Below are 20,847 nucleotides of genomic sequence, written 5' to 3'. Positions count from 1 at the left end.
GGCTAACAAAAATGGGCTAGATTGATTCCAGGTGACCCAGGCTCTGTTGATTTTGCTGCGTGCGTGGCATCTGTCTCATACGAAACGTTCCCCTCTTCTCACCAACACAACACCCCATCCATCCATCCATCCATCACCCGCAATATGGCTTCCGGACGCACTTTCAAGTTGAATTCTGGTTACGAGATCCCGGCCGTCGGACTGGGAACTTGGGTATGTTTCTTCACGAACGACGCGACCGGAAAGATGGATACTGATAGTGTGGCTATTCCAGCAATCGAAGCCGAACGAGGTGCGCGAGGCTGTCGTCGCTGCCCTGAAAGGAGGCTATCGTCACATCGACGCTGCTGCCATCTACGGCAACGAACAAGAGGTTGGAGATGGTATCAAAGCCTCTGGAGTTCCGCGCAAGGAGATCTTCGTGCGTGTACCCTTCATCAGCTTGATGTGAACTGCCTTCGAGTTCCTCCGAGTTCTGAACTGACCGCGACGGGGCTCTAGCTTACCAGCAAATTGTGGAATACCCACCACCAGCCCGAACATGTCGAAGCCGCCGTGGACAAGACCCTAAGCGACCTTCAGACCGATTATTTGGACCTTTATCTGGTAGGAGGAAACAGCGGCGTTCAAGGATGCCGGATGGTGACTGATCAATGGTCTAGATCCACTGGCCGGTCTCGTTCCGGTACTCTTCGATAACCAACCAGCCGATCGTTGAGGAGACGGGCTTGATTGATGTGATTGATGTGCCGATCAAGGATACCTGGGCGGCAATGGAGGAGCTGGTGGCCAAGGGGAAGATTCGCTCCATTGGAGTGAGCAACTTCACCCGCGAGAAGATCGAGGAACTGCTCAAGACGTTCGTGGGCTCGTTTCAGGGAGACGATGAGTTGACTAACGTATTGCCAGAGCCAAAATCCCCCCTGCCGTGAACCAGATCGAGGCGCACCCCTATCTTCAGCAGCGGGACCTCCTGGAGTGGTCTAAACAACAAGTGAGTTTGCTGTGGATTGTGTGTGGACGGGTGGATTGACGGGTGCTGTGTCTAGGGCATTGTTGTGGAGGGATATTCTCCTCTCGGAAACAACATTTATAACATTCCGCGGTAGGTGGCGCTAAGCATTTTCCGACATCAGGTACAGTAACTAAGGTTGATTTAGCGCGGTCGACGATGCTCTCGTCATCGAAACAGCCAAGAAGCTGGGTAAGACCCCAGCGCAGGTGCTGATCAGCTGGGCGGTTCAGCGCGGCACCGTGGTGCTGCCCAAGTCGGTCACCCCCGAGAGAATCCAGAGCAACTTCGAAGGTATGCGCCGTATCAACTTCTATCGGATACCACGGTTGTAGATCTGACCATACATTTGCCGATCTAGATTTTGTGCTGCCCGAAGAGGCATTCAACGCGATTCAATCCCTGGAAAAGCACCAACGCATGAATTTCCCGGCCCGCTTGGGGGTAGACATCTTTGGCGAGGTGGGCGAAGAGAGTGCTCGGAAAAGCGCATTGGCTTGGGCGGAAGAGCAGAAACGATTGAAGGCTCAGGCTTGATGCAGCATGCAGTAGGATACAGTAGACAGTACATAGATGAATGTGATGGATATCCGAGTTCATCTCAATGGCCTCTGGTGTAGTAACCATCCACCCCTATAGTCTACAGGCAGAACACTGAAAGTGTAGAAGCTGAGCCACAGTGAAAGTTATATGGCACAACGCACCGGACTGGCGTCACTTGCGAGATAAAGTCATAAGGTCAGTGGTGTGAAATGATTATCCTGGGGATCCTCACGTGGGTCGACTGGTTGACGTCCTCCTCGGAAAAGAACAGGCAAACGAGACCTCGTCGTTTCCGACAGCCCTGGCTCTTTTCCGAATTATAGGAATCAAGGGTTCACAGCCCGTGCTTCAGGCCAGTCTTACCAGTCTTACCCCGCAATTAACCAAATCACCAGCAGGAATTACCCCAGATTCTTCCCCATTTAAGCTTGGCAAAATCCAGTTGATCGGCCTCTGTCTTCTTGGCCGTGCTGTGGACAGGTCTGCTGGTTCTGATCTCCCCACTTCCATTCAAGTTCTATTACGCGAAAAGACCTTCGATACCCTACCAGCAGCCATGGCCGAAATCAGGAAAGATGTCACTTCCGACCATCTCGAATACAGCGACGATGGGAATACCACCAAGGGCCAGGACAACGACCTGGTACGCAACATTCGCAACCTCCCCGACGATGAACGACAGCAGCTGGAGAAGAAATTAGTGCGCAAAGTAGACATTCGGCTGCTCATCATGATCGTGGTCATGTACATTCTGAATTACCTGGACCGCAACAACATTGCTGCCGCCAAGCTGGCCGGGCTGGAGACAGACTTGAATCTGAAGGGTGACCAGTATCAGGTAGATACACGTTCGGAGAAACATCCTTCAGTGCATAATTGACCTGTTGCCAGATCTCGGTCAGCATTCTGTTCATCGGATACTTGCTTATGCAGGGTGAGTCTAGTTGCTTGATGTTCAATATCAGCGTTTTCGGACTGATGGATCCGTGCATAGTGCCATCCAACATGATCTTAAACAAGCTGGGAAAGCCGTCGCTCTACCTCCCCGGGTGTATGCTGGTGTGGGGTGTGATATCCTGCGCCACTGCTGCCACGCACAATTTCACCGGCCTACTACTCTGCCGATTCTTTCTGGGATTCGTCGAGGCTGCATATTTTGTATGTGGGCCAACATAACCGAATGGCATGATTGACGCTATGCTGATGACTCTCTAGCCCGGCTGCCTGTATCTGCTTTCCGCCTGGTACACTCGTAAAGAACTCGGGAAACGAACTGCACTGTTATATTCCGGTTCCTTGCTATCCGGTGCCTTCTCCGGTCTTATCTCGGCGGGAATCACCAGTGGACTCAATGGCGCACGAGGCCTGGGCGCTTGGAGATGGTTATTCATTATCGAAGGATCGCTTACCGTAAGTGTACGACGCACCGGGGTTTGGAACAGAGGGACTAAGAATGGGACCAGGTATTTGTCGCGTTCCTCTCGTTCTTCATAATTCCCGATCTACCACGAACCACGCGATGGTTGTCGGAGGAAGAGAAAGCCCTGGCTGCGTGGCGGTTGGAGGCCGACATTGGTGAGGATGATTGGGTAGACCAGCAACACCAATCTATGTTGCATGGCGCCAAGTTGGCATTCTTGTAAGAGCCTCAAAGATATTGAGCTTTGGAGCTCAAGGAAAAAATTGCAGCTAACGCTTAGTCCAGCGATATCAAAGCCTGGCTCCTACTGGGGACCATCTACGGCTGCACAGCTTCAGGAGCTGTGACTACCTTCTTCCCCAGGTATGTCTCTGCATCAAACTTCTGGCGAAATAGAGCGCTGATGAGGTTTAGTGTAATGGCTGGTCTTGGAAAGAATAATATCGATACTTTGCTGCTCACGACGCCGCCGTATCTGATCGGAACAATTGTCGTCCTGATCAATGCCTGGCACGCCGATTTGACAGGGGAACGCTATCTGCACATCGTCCTGCCTCCGATTCTCGCAATTGTGTCGTTCATCCTCGCCATGGCGGGGAGTTCTTTCGCCGCTCGATATGTGTATGTCTCTTCTTTCTCTGGGACTGTTAACCATTGAGGCTGACTTAAATCAGGGCGATGTGTATCATGCTTCCTGGAATCTATTCCAGCTATGTGGTAGCCCTGGGCTACATCTCCAACAGTATGGCGCATCCTATGTCACGCGTACAAGAGCACCTTGATTGACAAGACACAGTCCTCCCCCGTCCCGCAACAAAGCGAGCGGCGGCTCTTGCCTTGATCAATTGTCTGAGTAATGTTTGCCAGATCTATACCCCGTATCTATACCCGAGTAAGTTGTCCTTTTAACATGACGAGTCAAGTCTAGTCAAATGAATGACTGATTGGTCGGATGACAGACTCGGCATCACCCAGATATATCACGGCATTCAGCGTGAATATCGCTATGTCTTCCATGACCATCATCTTTGCCACAATCCTGCGTCTTTACCTTGGACGACTGAACAAGCGGCTGGACCGAGAAGAGGGTACCAATATGGGGGCCTCCAGCAGCCAGCGACACGATAATGAAGAACATGGGCTGCCTGGTCAGGCTGTGACTCGAGGGTTTAGATTTCTGCTCTAGAGTCACTTCGGAGGTAGCAACTCGATGCTTCACCATGTGGTGATCTTGAGGCGATGTGAACTTGACTTGTGCATGACTTCAACCCCAGGATCAGGGCTGGTGGGTATTTTAGCTGCTTATCATGTCTAAGTTACCGAGTAAACAGAGATGAATATGGGGACTTTTCAGGGGAAAGCATCGGCTTGATTAACCCATTCCCCAAAAAGGTAATCAATAGATCGATAGAGGGACAAAACTAGCGATGAAAGTGGGGCGTAGTTCGTGTTGACGTAGAATCGAGGGCAATTCTTCCCGAGACGGAGACGCCGACCACCGAGGAATTCCACCCACTTGAGGCCCACTGCCAGCCGAGAGAATATTATAAATGGTAAAAGGTTCCTGATTGATTGCACGGTTCTGAGCAGACTTCGTCTCAGTCCTTTCCAAAGTCCACTTCGGCCCTTGTGGCCAGTCCCCTCCTTTAACTTGGTCGCCAGTGTCATTCTCTCATTCACCCACAATCATTTGTATATCGAACATGCAACTCACTCATTCTCTGTGGCCACTAGCCTGGCTCGTAAGTTACGGCATTGATGCTGTCTATGCCACCGACATCGACGTCTGTACCCAAGTCACCCGCAATGCAGTGGCCAACGGCGATTTCACGGACGAGTCGGCCTGGACCTCGACCTCCAGCTCGGACGAATACTCGATCGTGACCAGTGGAGGTGTTCACAATGGAGGATATCTGTAAGTTACTGTAGTATCGTCTTCTGGCATGTCCACATGGCTTAATGTGCAATGCCTAGTGAGATACCCTATAGCACCGCGCAAAATGGATTCGTGCTGGAGCAACCCATCTCGCTGCGAGAGGGTCCGTATTACCAATTCAACATGTACGCCAACCTATTCGGAGAGCCAGACTCGAACGGGGACTATCCCTATTGCGAGATGGATGTCTACGCCGTCACTGAAGAGTCCTCCCGGTTTGTGACCTATGGCTACGTTTGGTCTTCGGATGGAAGTGCCACCGGTTGGGATTTGATCATGGGACAATGGCAGTCGACGACTACCGAGGCGACTCTCCGGTTGAGCATTACCTGCTCGCAGGCTTCGACGAGCACACTTCAGATCTCCAGCGTCTCGTTCTTGGGACCGGAAGTGGTTTGTACCTCCCAGTGTGCAGCTGCCACGACCACCTTGACCGGGGAATTGGTCCAAGACGGCGATTTCTCCGACGACAAGAGTACCGTATGGCGAGACATGTCACGGAGTACCAATCTCGACTTGGTGGACGATGATGCTCCAGGAGGTGGTCAATGTGTGTAGGTGAAAAACGCAGCCTTTGATTGAGAATGATTCCTCTAATTCTGTCGTATTAGGTTTGTCTCAGGCTCGAACTATAACTTCTACCAACTCAACCAGACGATTGCCGATGCACAAGTTGGGCAAACGTACGTGGCATCGGCTTCTTGGAGGCTTAAGGCAGATGACTTTGACTCCGATGTGGCCGTCTCTTGCAGTATCGACTACCGGTTGTCTGATGATGCCTCGGGACTCCTGTTGGATATCATTCATGACGAAGTCACGCTTTCATCCACTGATAGTGGTTGGATGACGGTGAATGGAAGCTGGGATGCCACGGTTTCAGACCTTCAGATCCTTGTCAGCATCCAATGCACTACCGACGATTATACCTATCTACCTGACATGGAAATTGCCAATGTCCACTTGAATATTCAAACCGTGAGTTGCCCAGTACCTACCACTTCATCAGCAGTGGTGGCGAGCTCGACTCCGGTGCGTTCATTGTCTGCCATCTCTTCCTCCGCGGCGATATCCTCGTCGGCAATTGTTAGCCCTAGCCGTGCTGTTGCGGCGTCTTCGCCCGCCTCATCCGTTGTGACGGTTTCCTCAGCGGCGATTCCCTCAGCAGCGGGCCCCTCAGCAGTGATCTCGTCGTCGGCAATTGTTAGCCCCAGCCGTACTCTTGCTGCTTCTTCTGGGCCCGTTTCACCTGGTCTGGCAGTGTTGTCAGCAGCGAGTTCTTTGTCACCAATTGCCAGTCCCAGTGGCATGTCCGTTTCTTCAGCGTCCTCGGTTGCTATACGTTCCTCCACGCCTGTTCGGTTCTCATCTGCTGTAGTAAGCCGCAGTCGCATTGCCGTTTCTTCCGCCTCAGAAAGTCACACTGCATTCACTCCTGTCACGACACCGGTGGTTGTCCCAGTTTCAGTTCCCGGGCCCTCGTCGGTGGTGGCTTCATCAGCGCCTCCACTCATTTCTTCATCTGCATTGTCTCTTACTTTGACCGAAGGCAAATCTACCGCGGCTCCAGTGGTGACTCCAGGTTCCTCGAATCTGCAACCTACTGGTCTTCCTGCTAGCTCCGCTGTTACTAGGACAGCGCCGAGCACGGATGCGACGACATCAATTTCTGCTGGGCCTGCCCTGACTACATCCACAGTCTTCACCACTAGCACTGCTACGATCACTGCATGTCCTTCCACCATCCCTAACTGTCCTGCCTCCAAGAAGACCACATTCCTCACTACGGAAACTATTCTCGTTTCAACCACAATCTGTCCCGTTGCAGCCACTGCAGCCGTCGTCGATGATGGCTCCTATACCACCACAATCTTGACGACCCGAACGATGACGATTACCTCGTGCGCTGCTAGCGTCACCAACTGCCCTGCTCGCGCCCAGACCACATTCCTAAGTACTCAGACATTGGTGGCTGGGACCACGGTCATTCCGGCTAAGACAACCGTGGCTGTCGCAGCAACGGATTCAAACCCTGCAAGCGCACCCAATTCCGCATCGCGCTATACCCACAATTCGGCGCCTGCAGCTGGTCAAGACAGTGTCGCGGGAAGTCGAGGAGGTGATGGCCTGGCCAGCACAATCAGCCACTACGAGGCAGCTGGCACGTCGTCCGTGGATGACGTTGCTTCTAGCTCCAAGCCTGTATCTGTCTCTACTGGAACTGGAGCAGTTATCCCAGAATTGACCTCTAGTTCGAGTGATGGTTTGACTTTAGGCTTGAATGTCGGCTCAGGTGTTGGATCTAGCTCTGGTTCTGGTTCTGCAGCAGATTATCTACCATCCGCGTCGAGCTCTAGCTCTGAGTCTTCAGCTGGGGTTGATTTTATCTCAGGCTCTATCCTAGGCTCCACCTCAGATTCATGTGCAGACTCCTCCGCAGACTCCTCCACACTTCCCTCTGCAAGTTCATCTGCAGGCCTCTCTGCAGGATTCTCCGCTGGAACCTTTTCCGGCTCCCCTTCACCCTCCTCGGACTCTGTGCCCGGCTCTTCACTTGGTCTGTCCAGCTCCTCGTCCAGCCAATCTTCTAGTCCCGTTTTCGAGGATTTGTCCAAGCCTGCCTTCGACAATGCCGCTAGCACAGGTTCTAGCCATAGCTCCACCATCGACTCTATGATTGCCCCTGCTTCCGACTCAAACCCTGCATCCGGCTCTCCCTCCGGTTCCCGCCCCTACACTGCCTCAAACAAGGGCACCGGCACCACCGCGCCGAGCAACCCTGACTCCACCCTTGGCTCGGCCTCCATGTCAAACACCTCCCAGTTCGCACCAGATTCCTCCGCGTTTGGATCCGAATCAGGCGTCTCGACTATTTCTAGCAATGCGTCCAATGGTGATACCACGGCACAGAACGTACCCAATCCAATGGCACCTGCAAGCATGAAGGGCAGTGAAACAACATACACATCTTCGGTTGCGGCTGCCTACGCTTCGACGCCGTCGAAATCACCCGTCAGCACACCCGTAGCATCGTCTTTCGCCACCGTTAAAGCTACGGCGTATACCTCCGCAGCGCAAGGATCGTCCAGTACCATCAGCGCTGCTGGGACCATGTTCACTGGCGCTGCCGCTAGCCATCGCGAGCATATGCCTGTCTGTGGGTTAATTGCTATCATTGTTGGTGCTTGGGTGCTATGATAGCTGTTCCGATGGCTCGATATTTATTCGCTCTCACGTAACATGCTCCTAGGCTTCGTCCGGTGCTCAACCTCGGTCAGACTCACCTTTACGAGATCTATTGTTCTAATATAATTTCACAATTCTGACCTGCCAGAAAGGGAAGGGCAGGATGTTACTGGCAAAGGATAATCGACACCGTCCAGAACATAACCAAGCATTATCTGAAAGTCTATGTAGACTGCTTGTCCGAACTTGTGGCTGCAAAATGAGGCCCTTTCGTCCTCGCGACCAATGGTCTTAGTCCTCTTCAAAGCGACGACGGTCCGAGCACCCCCCAAGTATTGCGATGATGGTATTATTTGTGTATTTTGGATAGATAGTGTAGATTACTGCCAGCAGTAAGTGTGCCCTCCAACCTGGGTTTTAGAGGCCAATTCCCAGACCCCACGACGGATCCGCATCTAAATCCCCCATATTGAACCACCCACACATATCTTGCAGAGAGTCCAAAGACAAAAGGACATCTGACTCGGAGCCGGACATTGAGGCCTCTGGCGTAGTTCCCGAGGCTTGTGTCCCCTCCCCGTGACTGAGACTGGGTAGCTCACTCGAGCCAGTACTCTCCCTGGAGCGCACACTGGCCGCCGTTGCGGAAATGAGACCAAGCACGTGGCTCGCGATCGTCTGGATCTCGCGGACGTTCTTGGCGGTCCGGGGCCACAATGTGCCCAGTGTCTTGAGGCATCCGATGATCATGCGGATCTGGTCGCGTGCGATGGCCAGCTCCTTGCCAGCCAACAGGCAGTAGCAGGCGGAGAGCAACGATAAGGCGCCCTCGCTGATCATGCAGGTGACGAATGGGGTATGATGGAATTGCTGTACGGGGAGGGCCAAGAGGCGGACCTGGGCTTCGACGGATCGCAAGACCCGGACCGTGTGGACGTTAACTAACTCGGGGGTAGGGGCGTCTGGGGGTGGGTCTCGGGAGCAGCTGGAGAGATCCTCAACCGGGTTGAATTTGAGGTCGGAAAACGGCCGGTGTAGGCCGATGGAGGCGCTTGTGCGGGATGGTGAGCTTTATCTGGGTTGGACAAGAGCATTCTGCAACGTGCTTACACGTGAATGAGCAAGTGCGCTTGAAACATGAGCTCGTCAATCTCGCCGTTTTTACGCATGAGCTGCTTCCTGCTCGGAGGCAAGAGCAGCAACCACCCGTCAAGTATTGAATCGGCGGTCTGAATGACTCTGGTCGAGTCTTCTTTGACTGTATTCCGTGGAGCGGTTGCAATCGCCATTGCGGCGCATCGCGCGGCACCGATCAGGTAGGTGAAGGATGAAAAGACCGGGTCATCGAGGGCGAACTCGCGGCAGTCAAAGTCCTGGAGGGTCTTGGGCGCTGGGATTACCTATACCCGCCTGAGTCCAGGAATCGATGAGGATGGATGGAATTTTTCAACTTACACCTGACTCATATTCATGTTCTTCGCATGGTAGTCCCGCCGTGGCCTCAACATCTAGGAATGCGAAGGTCATCGTGCCCAACGTGCCTGCGAAGAATAAGTCCAGAACATAGACCGCCCACCACGCCCGCCGCCAACACTCTTGCAAAACTCGATCCTCACCACCGTGAGTGACTGAAAACTGTGGCTGATACATCTGTAGCTCTTTCGCCAGTCGTCCTGCTTGTTCGTTCTGAGACAATGCTTGCTCCTTCCGTCCATACCAGAACAGAGCGATGGAGTAGAGGAGGCGGGACGGAACCAGGACGGGATCGAGTGGGGAGGCTTGTGCAAGGCAGGTCTCAGCTTGCTCCTCCAAAGGGTCGGACCATTCGTGAGCATGATATATATGACCTATACAACACATGACGGCACGCAGAGGCCTCCATCGGACCTCGTGACTAGGATCGCGAAGGAGAGTTTGGAAGTGGGCCTGAGGTGGTGCATAAGGATGCAAAGAGTGGAAATGGCGGTAGTACAAGTCGAGCAGAACTGATTGATCTGATTGATCTGAATGACCGATGTGCGTCTGCGGGTGAGAAGAATTGGATGGAGGGGAGGTAGTTGAACCAGGGATGTTGGTGATGGTCTCGCTTGCAGCGGCGGCCAACAAGCGCTTGCGCCGTTCCGCCAGCGCAGCGCGGTCCAGACCCCCGCGACGCGACCGGGTGTACTCGCACGCTTGAGCCACTTCGACGCAGCGACTGCAGAAGGGCCGCTTGCCGTCGCATTTGAGATGTCGACTGCGACAGGGTAAGCATGCGAGCGATGAACGGGTGACCTTGGAACTCATGGTGAGTTTAAAGGTCTTTTGACATGGCGATGATGTTGATGATGGATGGGTTTATCGATAAGATGAAGGAAGAGTGGAGAGGGAGGGAAGTGGGTGGGATACGGGTGACTCAGCATTCGTGCCCAATGCAGACTAGCGCCGGGTATCCGGGAACCCCCCGGATATCCCCTGGCAATCCCTGGGGAATCGCCAATTGAATGGCTATTGCTCTCAATGTGTATAGCATCAATGCTAAGGTACCTAGTACTAGTACCCGGAATCCCGTCGACAGAATCCACTGCTCTATAAATCTACAAACGATGCATCTCTGTAGCTTTCTTGTATCGTCTCCCACTCACCGAACACAGCTCACTCATATCTCCAATCATTCAACACCATTCCACCATGCCAGCCAAAATCGTCATCCTGGGAGCCGGGTTTGCCGGGCTCTGGAGCGCCCTGGCAGCCCAGCGCCTCATCAACCTCGCCAACCAGACCGACAACATCAAAGTCCTGGTCATCGCTCCTAGTGCAACCTTAGTTCTCCGGCCCCGTCTCTATGAGGCAGACGCTGGCAACATGACCCACTCTCTGGGTCCCCTTTTCGCTGCCACTGGCATTGAGTTCTGCCCGGGGACCGCCCAAAGCATTGATTCCGACGCGCGCATCGTTCGTATGCAGTCCATCGATGGATTACAACACGGAGTCCCTTATGATCGTCTGATCGTAGCGACTGGAAGCTCGGTCGTTCAACCGCAAAGTATCAGCGGGCTTCGCCAACACGCGTTTGACGTGGACTCCCTGGAGTCTGCTGCGAAACTTGACGCGCATCTTGCCGCTCTCCAGTCTCTTTCCCCCAGCCCTGCACGAGATACCGTGGTGGTCTGCGGGGCTGGCTTTACGGGAATCGAATTGGCTGCGGAGCTACCCAAGCGACTAAGTCATATTGCCAATGTTCAGGTCATTCTGGTTGATCGGGCGGAAGATTTTGGCCCTGAGCTGGGGCCGGGACCGCGTCCAGTCATCGCGCAAGCCTTAGGCGAGGTCGGGGTTGAGTGTCGGTTGGGGTCAGGAATCCAGGCCGTTGATGCTGACGGAGTTGCCCTCATGTCCGGAGAACGCATCGCTACCAGAACTGCCATCTGGACCGCTGGGGTTCGGGCCACGCCCCTCACTCAGCAGATCCCGGGCCCCAAAGACCCTCTCGCACGAGTCTTCGTTGATGAATGGCTTCGTGCCCCGTCTGCCGAGCATATCTTTGTCACTGGGGATGCTGCGTGCGCCATGGCGGACAGTGAAGGGCACTATGCCTTGATGTCCTGCCAGCATGCCCTGCAACTGGGCAGGGTAGCGGGTCATAATGCCGCAGCAGATCTTCTCGCTGAATCCATGGTGAAGTACTCCCAAGCAGCCTATCTGTGTTGTCTGGACTTGGGCGGTTGGGGTGCGGTGATCTCGGGTAGCTGGGAGCGGCATGTCCAGATGTCCGGGGAAGTGGCGAAGCGCGTCAAGTGCTACATCAACCAGAAGTTGATCTACCCACCTGAGGATGGTGATGAAGCTCTACGGGCTGCGAACCCAGTCGGTCCCGGCTCAGACGAGTTGCTACAGCAGATTCTTCAGGTTGTCTGACGGGGCGTGTCGTGTTCTGTCACGACAAATCGTCTTGCTTGATTTCTTATTCATGTTCTTTGTCAAGTAGCTTCGTGTAATTATAGTAAGATAGGATGATCTCAAGATTAGTTATACCGAAACTCCAAGATGTTGGGTAATCGTCAATTAGAGTGGGGTGGGCTACTGCACACAATGATAAAGAAGGCCGAACTCCTAGCCATATACAAGCTCCTCGGACCAGCCGTAGGCATTAAATGCAGTCATCAGAGGGAGTGCTCAGGTTCCCCGTAGTAATACGGATTGGATTCCATTGGCAAAGAGCAACCTCGCATACTGGTAATGGAACTGTTTCAGAATTCCAGAGCCGAAAGGAACGTTTCTCTGCGGGTTGCACTGGAACGATTGGAGCTCAATCTGCACCTGGCTTTCGGCGCTTGGGTCTGTCTTGCCCGGGCCTTCCCCGCGACTACCTTCGATTCTTGTGATTTGGAATCGGTGGCAGCCCGCGAATGAGGACTCATCCGACCCAAAGCCGTAGTCAATCCAACTAGTAGCTCGCCGACCGGGCTCAGCCACTTCTGACTCAACTGCAATGTGCTTGTCTAGAATCATAAATGTGCCGAAAAAGCAGGTGCCCACGGGATGAAGGCGGGAGTCGGAGACATGCGCCCGCCGCCAGAGGGTTTGGGCTGTGTGGCCCTCTCTCATAAAGCCTGGGTTATCATTTCATTAATGAGCTCTCCCATGCTTTGGCTCAGGAGATACGGACCGGTGTACCCCACGGGTAGAATTCTTCCCCCAGCAGCTGTCAGCAGCAGCCACTCCGGGGCAAAAACGAAGCCACCAAAAAAGCCGCTCGTAAACAGTGCGAGGACTCGCTCGTCACTAGTGCCAGCTACAGCGGAGGCAGGAATCGTCTGGGTGATGCAGTCGGTGCCTATGACGTGCTGGCGTGGGTTGGCATAGGACGAACTGAGTGAAGTGAGAAACTCTGGGCGCACCGCAGCCGTCGAGGAGGAGTGAAGGACGGAGTGGAAAAAGGGCGAGCGAGGGATCAATCGAGCAGACATTTCTGATAGCATATATCGATATGACCCCTGGTACAGTGTTGATATGGTTCTCTATTTATACTCCATGGATCCTTCCGATTCTACCCGAACCCCCTTCCGGCTTGTTATCGACATGACTCAGAAATGGCGGTGTTGGCCACTGACTATTCGAATGCTTATAGACGTAAGGCTGAGACTTACGATGAGACATAGTTACACCTTTCCCAAACCTGTCCGAGCTCGCAAAATGGACTTAGGCTTTATGCTCATCGCGACTGGGGCAAGACAAGGTCGTGTGCGGTCCACTGCGGGGTTTGTGTCTGTCTCCTATCTCCTCGACGTCTTGACGCCCCATAAGCTCGAATCCATCATTGATTAAACTCGACTCTGCTGACTATCATGCACCAGTCATTAGATCAAAGCAGTAGTCAATAGAGTAGTAGATCATTGAAAGGACCCTTAATGGCCTATGGGCCGAGTTTAGTGCAAGATACTGAATTGGTGCCTCAACACCTAAGTATGTATGCAAACCTTCCCCGGCAATGATGGTGCCAATCACGAGCTATGCATGACTGAACGGAGCATCTTTGCCCTAAAGCGTGGCAGTCCCTACGACAGGACCTCGTCACGAGTAGGGATGCCAGGCAGGAGGGAGTAATTAACTCTGCGGCTAAGCTCTGGGGTTGGCGTGAGGGGAAGTGGGAACATTATGCTTATAGTCGATGATTGCGTGCATTTATCCGGCTGGAATGCGGGGACTCGCCATTGTTTCCCAGCTTCGATGCAGGTCCCCTCAATTTATCCTCGCTTATCCGGAAGCAATCTAATTTCTCCATAAATCACGCCTTCCATCAGCCCATGCCCTGACATTTGGTGTCAGTGCCTGGAAGTACCTTGCAGCTCTGCAACCTCTTCCCTGAGTAATTTCCCGGTGGACTCTGCCCATCATGCGGGGTTTTGAAGTTTGCCTGCATAGAGTCAGTCACACTCGCATGTCGCGGCACATCAAGGACGCAACCTAGCACTCCCAATTAGAATATATTCAACAATGCCCCATGGAGAGTGTTTGGTTTAACGGTGGGTTATACGGAAAGCACCGAAGTATTTGTCTCACCGTCATGCATCTTGGTTCCCTCTCAGCCTGGGCCGTGACTTGGCTCGCGGGTCAGGCACTGGCCATTGACCTGACCGTGTCTAAGACTGGAGGAAATGCATCCAGCCCTTTACTATACGGCATCATGTTTGAGGTCAGTGATGATAGTCTACCCGGCGCTCCGGCTACATACTAATTCCGGATTTTCCTGCTCAGGATATCAACAACTCAGGTACGATGTCGACCAATTCATCTATCATGCCTCCCAGCCTTCTCTGCATCAGCTAATGCGAATATAGGCGATGGGGGAATTCATGGGCAGGTGCTTCGCAACAACGGGTTCCAGGGCACCAGCCCTGGACTGACTGCCTATGCCGCCGTAGGCAATGTCAACATCACACAGGATACTTCCAATCCTGTGAGCAGCGCCATCGCCTCCTCCCTCAAGGTCACAGTCCCCTCCGGAGCCGCCGGCTACGTAGGATTTGCCAACACAGGTTACAACGGGGTTCCCGTTCTGGCTACCACGTACAGCAACTCGTTCTACATCAAAGGCGCCTACTCGGGGACTATCAATCTCCGGCTCGTGGGAACCTCGAGCGGGATCGTCTATGCAGACCACAACATCACAGTGAAAAGTACTACCAGCAAATTCACATCCTACGAGACGAGCTTCAAATCTAGTCAGTCTGCCGATGCAGACAATGAGTGGCAGTTGCGGTTTGATGCTACGAAGGTGGCTGGAAAGTCTCTCAATTTCGGCTTGGTGCAGCTTTTCCCACCCACATACAAGTCACGGTGAGTCTACCTAGTGGACAGTAGTTCGACACTCCAGCTCGACCATTGTCTAACCAGACTATCTTGTTGCTGTGCAGACAAAACGGGTTGCGAAATGACGTTGCCAGCTTTCTTGCGGAGATCAAACCGTCCTTCCTGCGTTTCCCGGGAGGCAATAATCTGTAGGTTCAACGGTCGCGAACCGGGCTATTTTGTGGTACTGAGCCCTATCCTCTGCACAGTGAAGGAGCTAGTCCCAGCAATCGGTGGAAATGGAATGAGACTATTGGCGCTGTTGTCAATCGACCAGGTCGCCAAGGTATGACACATCTCCTTCGTCCTATGAGCACACAGTTGGAGATCTATCTAATGGCTTGCAGGCGATTGGACTTACGCAAACACCGACGCACTGGGTACGTTCCTCAGCACTACACGGAAGAAATTATGCTCATCCAACCTTTAGGCCTCGACGAGTATCTCTACTGGTGTGAAGACATGGGAATGGAGCCAGTTCTTGCCGTCTGGGCAGGTCTTTCTCTGGGGGGAGGTATCATCTCTGGTTCAGCATTGGACCCGTACATTGATGATATCCTCAACGAGCTTGAGGTATGTCGTTAACATGGAAACTCACTCCACTCGAGCGACTGACTCTGAGGGCTACTGTAGTACGTGCTTGGCTCTACGACGACGACATATGGTGCGCTCCGGGCCAGGAACGGCCGCACGGAGCCCTGGCCAGTGAAATATATCGAGGTAGGCAATGAAGACAACGTGCAAGGCGGATGTAGCACCTACGCCAGCCGCTTCACGGCAATCTACGATGCAATCCATGCCCAGTATCCCGATTTGATTATCATTGCCTCGACGACCTCCAGCTCTTGCCTCCCGGCGACATTGCCCAAGGGGGCCTACACCGATATCCACCACTATCTCTCGCCCGACTCCTTTGTCGCCCTTTTCAACGAGTTTGACAACTATTCTCGTGAGCATCCCCTTCTAGTTGGGGAATACGCCAGCACGACTGGAAATGATGGGAGCACCACCTACTGGAGCTACATGCAGGGCAGTTGTGCCGAAGCCGTGTACATGATTGGTCTGGAACGCAACAGCGATGTTGTCAAGATGGCGAGTTTTGCGCCCTTGCTCGAGCATTTTGACATGGCCGAGTGGTCGGTAAGTATTATTCTATGCGTCCTTTCCCATCGAATGTATCCACGGTGGCTAATGGAACGTCTCTCCGCGCAATAGCCGGATCTTTTCGGTCTCGATTCTAGCCCTGATTCCATCACCGGCTCAACCTCATTCTATGTGCAGAAGCTGTTCTCTACCAACCGGGGGACCACTATCCTCCCCGTCACAAGCACTGCAGACTTTGGACCTGTCTATTGGGTCGCTTCTATGTCTGAAGAGAAAGTCTACTATGTGAAGCTGGCGAACTACGGGTCGACGGCCCAGAACGTGACGGTCAATATTGCGGGAACCACCAAAGGATCCTTGGAATTACTGTCCGGCGGCGAGCTCGTGAGTAATTATCCGCACGACGTGTCGATTACTCCTACCACCTCGACTGTGACGGGTCGTGGCAGCTTTACCGTGAATTTGCCGGCCTGGGCGGTTGCCGTTCTCGCAGTATCGTGAAGCATCGGGTTGGTCGATTATATTGAACGTACTGGAGCCTGAACATGCAGTAGCTTGGAAGAAGGGATGAGCACTGGGAATATCAAATGTTTTGATAGGGACATAATCCCGCGAGCGGCCTAAACAATCCCTTGTCTGATCATGCACGAGATTTTGACCGTATTGCTATCTACAACTTGCTATCTACAGGTTTGCTCTCACTCCACTCTGGCTTTCACCAGCCTTCAACTTCTTCCAGTAGGCCTCCTTGGCTTGCAAGATTTCAAACGCCTCCTCCGCCCACCGGTCCTCCCACGGCGGTAATCCGGCTCCCTCCCCGGCAAGATCCACCAAAAAGTCAAAATACTCCTTGAAATCTGGCTTGATCTCATGGAAGCCAACTCCATTTCCTTTACTTTGCAAGCGCTTGAACTCCCAATGATCCTGCTCCGCTTTAGTCGGGAGGTCCCTCGACCGACCGGCGAAGTAGCGTGCCACCGCGACGGCCTGATACTCGTAGATGCGGAAACTAATAGCCGCCCGGACCTGTCCCACCAGAGCCAGCGAGGGGTCGGCAATGCTGAAGATGTGCTGGTAGAAGCCTGCCACCCGATTGTTCGGGGTCACAGGGTCGGGGAGGAGAAAGGGGTAGGAGGCTCGGTAGCCGGTGGCGAAGATGATTTTATCGACGGTCAGCGAGGTGGCATCGGTGAAGTGCGCGGTAATGCCTTGCTCGGTGGTCGAGACGTGCGCAATGGTGGGTCTGCGTTGGACATTCGGAAGCGTCCAGGCGGGTTCGAGGACGGGGTTGGACCCCCGCTGGCTGAGATACAGCGGCCCTGCCACGAGGGAGTGGATTTCGGTGACGATGTCTGCGGCGGAGACATTGCCTCCCACCACCAGAACGCGCTGGTTGACGTAGTCATTGGCGCTCCGAAAGGCCTTGGCGTGCTCCAAGGCACGCGGATACGCCTCCGACGCCGCCGTCAGCCCGGGAATCTCGGGGATGTTGGGGACGTTGTAGTGCCCCGTCGCCACGATCACGGCATCGAAGGTCTCAGTCCACCAGTAGTCTTGAGGGACCCCGCGGTAGAGTTGGCCGGATCTCCGCAGGGTGAGTCTCCATTCCTCGGCGATCTTCTCCACCCGTTCGACTGTCGTCCGGAGCGAGACCAGATGGAGGTAGGGCTGGAACAGGTCCTCGATGTAGTTGGCTACCACGCGGAATGGACGAGAGGCATTGGCGGGTCCAAATTGTCTGATGGAGAGGGCCGAGTTGACCTCGGGAAATGGAGTGTGGGTGAAGGACATGGCTTTAGCTCCGACATTACTGTCGAGGTGATCATAGATGCCTGTGCGAGCAGTGGGGTTCTCTGGCAGAGAAGGGGTGAATTGAGGGAGAGCCGAAGGGGCTGGGTTGGGACCATCGAGAAGAGTGTTAGGGCTAGGGAAGGGATCCGGAGTCGCATCGTAGTGCCAGATGCCCCCAACACGGTCGCGTCGCTCAAAAACCCGGATCGTGTCAAACGTGTTTTCATCATGGAGAGCTTTGACAGCTGACAGTCCTGAAGGACCAGTGCCGACCACGGCCACGCGACGAAATCGGGGAGGCATTGTTGGCTGCTGACTTGAAATACTGCGAGCTGCACGCGACATTAAACGGGATGATGCACGAAGTACTCATATATATATGGATATCTTGTGTTGGAAAACCACAACAACAACACCAAACGTCAACGGTATCCATCCTGTCGCCATTGCATCCTGACATGATTAGCATGGCAGGTTAATGGCCAATTCCTCATGTTTGCGAGGGGTGATAAGACCTAGGGGGTTTCTTCAATGGTGTCATTTCTGCAACCATCACACAACGGGCCAGCCATCCCGCACCAGCCACACTCGTACTTTGTCGCAGATCCCCAGTAGATTACGCCAGTCATTATGAACATAAAGAAGAACACCAGCCAGCAAGCTGAAGAAAGGGTACAAAGGAGTGAGTGGTTGAGTGGGTCTCCACGTCGCCTAAAAAGATATATAACCCTGTAGTCTGGGCACAACTGAATGCCTGGCGCAGCATCGCCACCAATAGCCCCATCTCCCTCTTCTGCACTGTAGCGCAACAACAATGAGTGAGACAATGAGTGAGGAAATGCGTGAGGCAATTGCTGTGGCACTTGCTGAGGTAACGAGGGAGGCAGGGATTGAGGCTCCTCCAGCCACTTATTCTGGGACTTACTACCGCGTTGGACAGTCGTCCGAGACCACGCGGTATGGGATTATCGGGGGCATCCTGGAGATCGATGGCACCCACTACGGGCTAACGAGCATGATCCCATTCCTGTATCGCCGCCACCCATCTCAGCCGCCGGTCTTTTCCTGTAGCGCGATCTATAGCGTCGAGACCGAGCAGTACATCGGCGGCCCTCCACCGGACCGGGCCAACGAGGCGGAGCCCGACCCCCGGTTCTGGAGCCGTGAGCAAGGCTGGGCCCTGGTAAATCTGGGCCCCAAGCCGGAGCATTGGACCAACTATTGGTACCATGATATGACCCCGGATAAGGTGCTGACGCCGCAGTGGCCCGTTTCGCTCTGGAGAGGGTTTATCCCATACTACCGAACCCGCCGGTTGATTGGGTTGCTGTGGGACTCCTGGTTGGAGCCAGTGACTTTTCGAGTGACCAAGTATGGACAACTTCATAACCTGCTGGTAGGCCCTGTCAGTGCCTACCGGATGAGAATTTCGATTCCATATCATGACTTGCTAGGCGCATGGGTGGTGGATGCAGAATCTGAGGCTCTCGTAGCGATAATTGTAGCCGGCCCACGTCCAGCGGAGAATCCGCGGACTGTGTATGCGGTGGATGCGACGATCATCCTGGATGAGCTTGCCAGGCGCTTTCCGGGAGTGAGCATCACCATTCCGAATCGCCACGAGTAAGAGGAACGGAGGAGAGCATACAAAAAAAAGAAAGAGAAAAAAGATAGTTTGCAATCAAAGACGACCCAAGACCCATGCATGACCCGACCCAGTGAATGAAAATTGCATTATCGTATTTATTGTGTCAGAGGTAATTGTAAGTTACGGTACTGGCCGGGAAACTGCCGAAGACAAGACAAGACAAGGGAGGGTCCGGGCAGTGCAACTTACCTAATACCCGCCTACTTGCTTAATTTATCGCCTCCGGTCACTTGATTATTAAGTTAGGCAGCTTTTCTCTGTTCCCTCGTCACGGGTGTCAATTTCGCCTACTAGGCTGGGCTACTATCAACTATCGCCAACAATTGAATGATGTCCGACAATTCGACTACTGTCATTCTGGCGCAGATGCCTCAGCAGAATCATCTCTGGGTCCCTGAGGATGACTGGACCGGAGTGGTCGACCGACAAAAACGACGCCGTCTGCAGAACCGATTGAATCAGCGCGCCTACCGTATGTAAAGTATCACCTTTGTTAACGTGATGATCATCTATTCACCTGCATTGTCCGGAATTTCAGGCATGAAGCAGAAAGCAATCAATCAATTCTCTGCATCAGAAGGCGAGACTACTGAGTCTACATTCAATGTCTTGGTCCAGGCCCGCAACATCACCACCACCACCACCACCGCCCACTCAACAGACTCCCCACGGTCGCATTCACCCGATGAGCCCAATGACAACGATCTGGATTGCCATCTCGTTCCTCAAGGCGCCCTGCAATTCCGGCGGCAGTTTGAGGCAATTGCTCAGCAGAGCTTCCGGCTGGGCAGTCCTCAGATTGAGCACTTGGTCAGTCTTCGCCGCCTGAATGTCCACCGCGCCATCAATGAGAACATCCGCGCCCTGGGCATGACTCCAGCCTGGATGCAGCCGGACGATGCGCTGTCCATCTTTAACTTGTCGGTGCCGGGCTCTTCGGAAGCACAAATCCCCCCGAGTCTCCAGCCCACCCCCATCCAGCGCCTCGTGCCTCATCATCCCTGGCTGGACTTCTTCCCCTTCCCCCGGATGCGCGATGTCATGATTCTCGCCGGAGACCGGCTCGACGAAGATGAACTCTGCCGGGATCTGATGGCTTTCTGGGACACTCACAATACGGGGGCCTCCCTCGTGGTCTGGGGAACGCCGTGGGATCCCCGGAACTGGGAGGCAACCGAGGAATTCGTGCGCAAATGGCGCTGGCTACTCGTGGGATCGCCCGAACTGCTCGTCTCAACCAATTGGTGGCGGGCAAAGAGAGGAGTGCCTGCGCTGCGTTGGCACCAGTTAGGGTTACAATGGCCATCTAGCCAGCTAGCCACCTAGCTACAACGACCAATCATCATGCGCTCAGAATCAACGTTATTGCCATCCCTAGA

The 20,847-nt window shown here is 53.7% G+C and overlaps 10 protein-coding genes across 10 annotated transcripts; 7 read left to right on the top strand and 3 right to left on the bottom strand.

Annotated features, from left to right (window-relative positions):
- The first annotated feature begins 20 nt into the window (after positions 1-20).
- Positions 21-1,596, top strand: BO95DRAFT_448380 (aldo/keto reductase). Its single transcript, XM_025587832.1, has 8 exons — positions 21-213; positions 275-421; positions 502-606; positions 663-859; positions 910-994; positions 1,050-1,105; positions 1,161-1,306; positions 1,374-1,596. Exons 1-8 carry the CDS (start codon positions 145-147, stop codon positions 1,547-1,549), a joined length of 981 nt encoding a protein of 326 aa, XP_025436423.1. The 5' UTR covers positions 21-144; the 3' UTR covers positions 1,550-1,596.
- Positions 1,597-2,111: 515 nt separating this feature from the next.
- On the top strand, positions 2,112-4,319 carry BO95DRAFT_488895 (MFS general substrate transporter; the record flags this gene model as incomplete). Its single annotated transcript, XM_025590533.1, has 10 exons — positions 2,112-2,393; positions 2,447-2,489; positions 2,550-2,713; positions 2,771-2,965; positions 3,019-3,194; positions 3,261-3,338; positions 3,390-3,596; positions 3,650-3,717; positions 3,772-3,867; positions 3,935-4,319. 10 exons carry the CDS (start codon positions 2,112-2,114, stop codon positions 4,159-4,161), a joined length of 1,536 nt encoding a protein of 511 aa, XP_025436422.1. The 3' UTR covers positions 4,162-4,319.
- Positions 4,320-4,576: 257 nt separating this feature from the next.
- On the top strand, positions 4,577-5,999 carry BO95DRAFT_34959 (uncharacterized protein). Its single transcript, XM_025582014.1, has 2 exons — positions 4,577-5,461; positions 5,523-5,999. The coding sequence occupies exons 1-2, from the start codon at positions 4,942-4,944 to the stop codon at positions 5,756-5,758; spliced, it is 756 nt and encodes a 251-aa protein (XP_025436421.1). The 5' UTR covers positions 4,577-4,941; the 3' UTR covers positions 5,759-5,999.
- A 751-nt stretch (positions 6,000-6,750) lies between these two features.
- Positions 6,751-8,200, top strand: BO95DRAFT_448378 (uncharacterized protein). The gene has a single exon (XM_025587831.1). The coding sequence runs from the start codon at positions 6,796-6,798 to the stop codon at positions 8,104-8,106; it is 1,311 nt and encodes a 436-aa protein (XP_025436420.1). The 5' UTR covers positions 6,751-6,795; the 3' UTR covers positions 8,107-8,200.
- A 311-nt stretch (positions 8,201-8,511) lies between these two features.
- Positions 8,512-10,417, bottom strand: BO95DRAFT_486631 (putative C6 transcription factor; the record flags this gene model as incomplete). The annotated part of the gene is made up of 3 exons (XM_025590464.1): positions 9,550-10,417; positions 9,205-9,494; positions 8,512-9,163 (listed from the first exon to the last, which is right to left on the bottom strand). The coding sequence occupies exons 1-3, from the start codon at positions 10,378-10,380 to the stop codon at positions 8,512-8,514; spliced, it is 1,773 nt and encodes a 590-aa protein (XP_025436419.1). The 5' UTR covers positions 10,381-10,417.
- A 143-nt stretch (positions 10,418-10,560) lies between these two features.
- On the top strand, positions 10,561-12,120 carry BO95DRAFT_34935 (NAD(P)/FAD-dependent oxidoreductase). The gene has a single exon (XM_025582013.1). The coding sequence runs from the start codon at positions 10,765-10,767 to the stop codon at positions 11,989-11,991; it is 1,227 nt and encodes a 408-aa protein (XP_025436418.1). The 5' UTR covers positions 10,561-10,764; the 3' UTR covers positions 11,992-12,120.
- A 129-nt stretch (positions 12,121-12,249) lies between these two features.
- BO95DRAFT_425900 (uncharacterized protein) lies at positions 12,250-13,055 on the bottom strand (the record flags this gene model as incomplete). Its single annotated transcript, XM_025584727.1, has 2 exons — positions 12,250-12,686; positions 12,743-13,055. The coding sequence occupies 2 exons, from the start codon at positions 13,053-13,055 to the stop codon at positions 12,250-12,252; spliced, it is 750 nt and encodes a 249-aa protein (XP_025436417.1).
- Positions 13,056-14,140: 1,085 nt separating this feature from the next.
- Positions 14,141-16,571, top strand: BO95DRAFT_488889 (glycoside hydrolase; the record flags this gene model as incomplete). Its single annotated transcript, XM_025590532.1, has 8 exons — positions 14,141-14,273; positions 14,400-14,913; positions 14,991-15,074; positions 15,135-15,211; positions 15,273-15,305; positions 15,356-15,498; positions 15,559-16,065; positions 16,141-16,571. The coding sequence occupies 8 exons, from the start codon at positions 14,141-14,143 to the stop codon at positions 16,528-16,530; spliced, it is 1,881 nt and encodes a 626-aa protein (XP_025436416.1). The 3' UTR covers positions 16,531-16,571.
- Positions 16,572-16,700: 129 nt separating this feature from the next.
- Positions 16,701-18,123, bottom strand: BO95DRAFT_488881 (FAD/NAD(P)-binding domain-containing protein; the record flags this gene model as incomplete). Its single annotated transcript, XM_025590531.1, has 1 exon — positions 16,701-18,123. The coding sequence occupies one exon, from the start codon at positions 18,121-18,123 to the stop codon at positions 16,714-16,716; it is 1,410 nt and encodes a 469-aa protein (XP_025436415.1). The 3' UTR covers positions 16,701-16,713.
- A 1,711-nt stretch (positions 18,124-19,834) lies between these two features.
- Positions 19,835-20,794, top strand: BO95DRAFT_376887 (bZIP transcription factor; the record flags this gene model as incomplete). Its single annotated transcript, XM_025583226.1, has 2 exons — positions 19,835-19,940; positions 20,007-20,794. The coding sequence occupies 2 exons, from the start codon at positions 19,835-19,837 to the stop codon at positions 20,792-20,794; spliced, it is 894 nt and encodes a 297-aa protein (XP_025436414.1).
- Between the last annotated feature and the right edge of the window lie 53 nt (positions 20,795-20,847).

This window comes from Aspergillus brunneoviolaceus (assembly GCF_003184695.1).
Source record: "Aspergillus brunneoviolaceus CBS 621.78 unplaced genomic scaffold BO95scaffold_117, whole genome shotgun sequence".
In the NCBI taxonomy this organism is placed as follows: Eukaryota; Fungi; Ascomycota; class Eurotiomycetes; order Eurotiales; family Aspergillaceae; genus Aspergillus; species Aspergillus brunneoviolaceus.
This window is presented reverse-complemented; position numbering and strand designations above follow the sequence as displayed.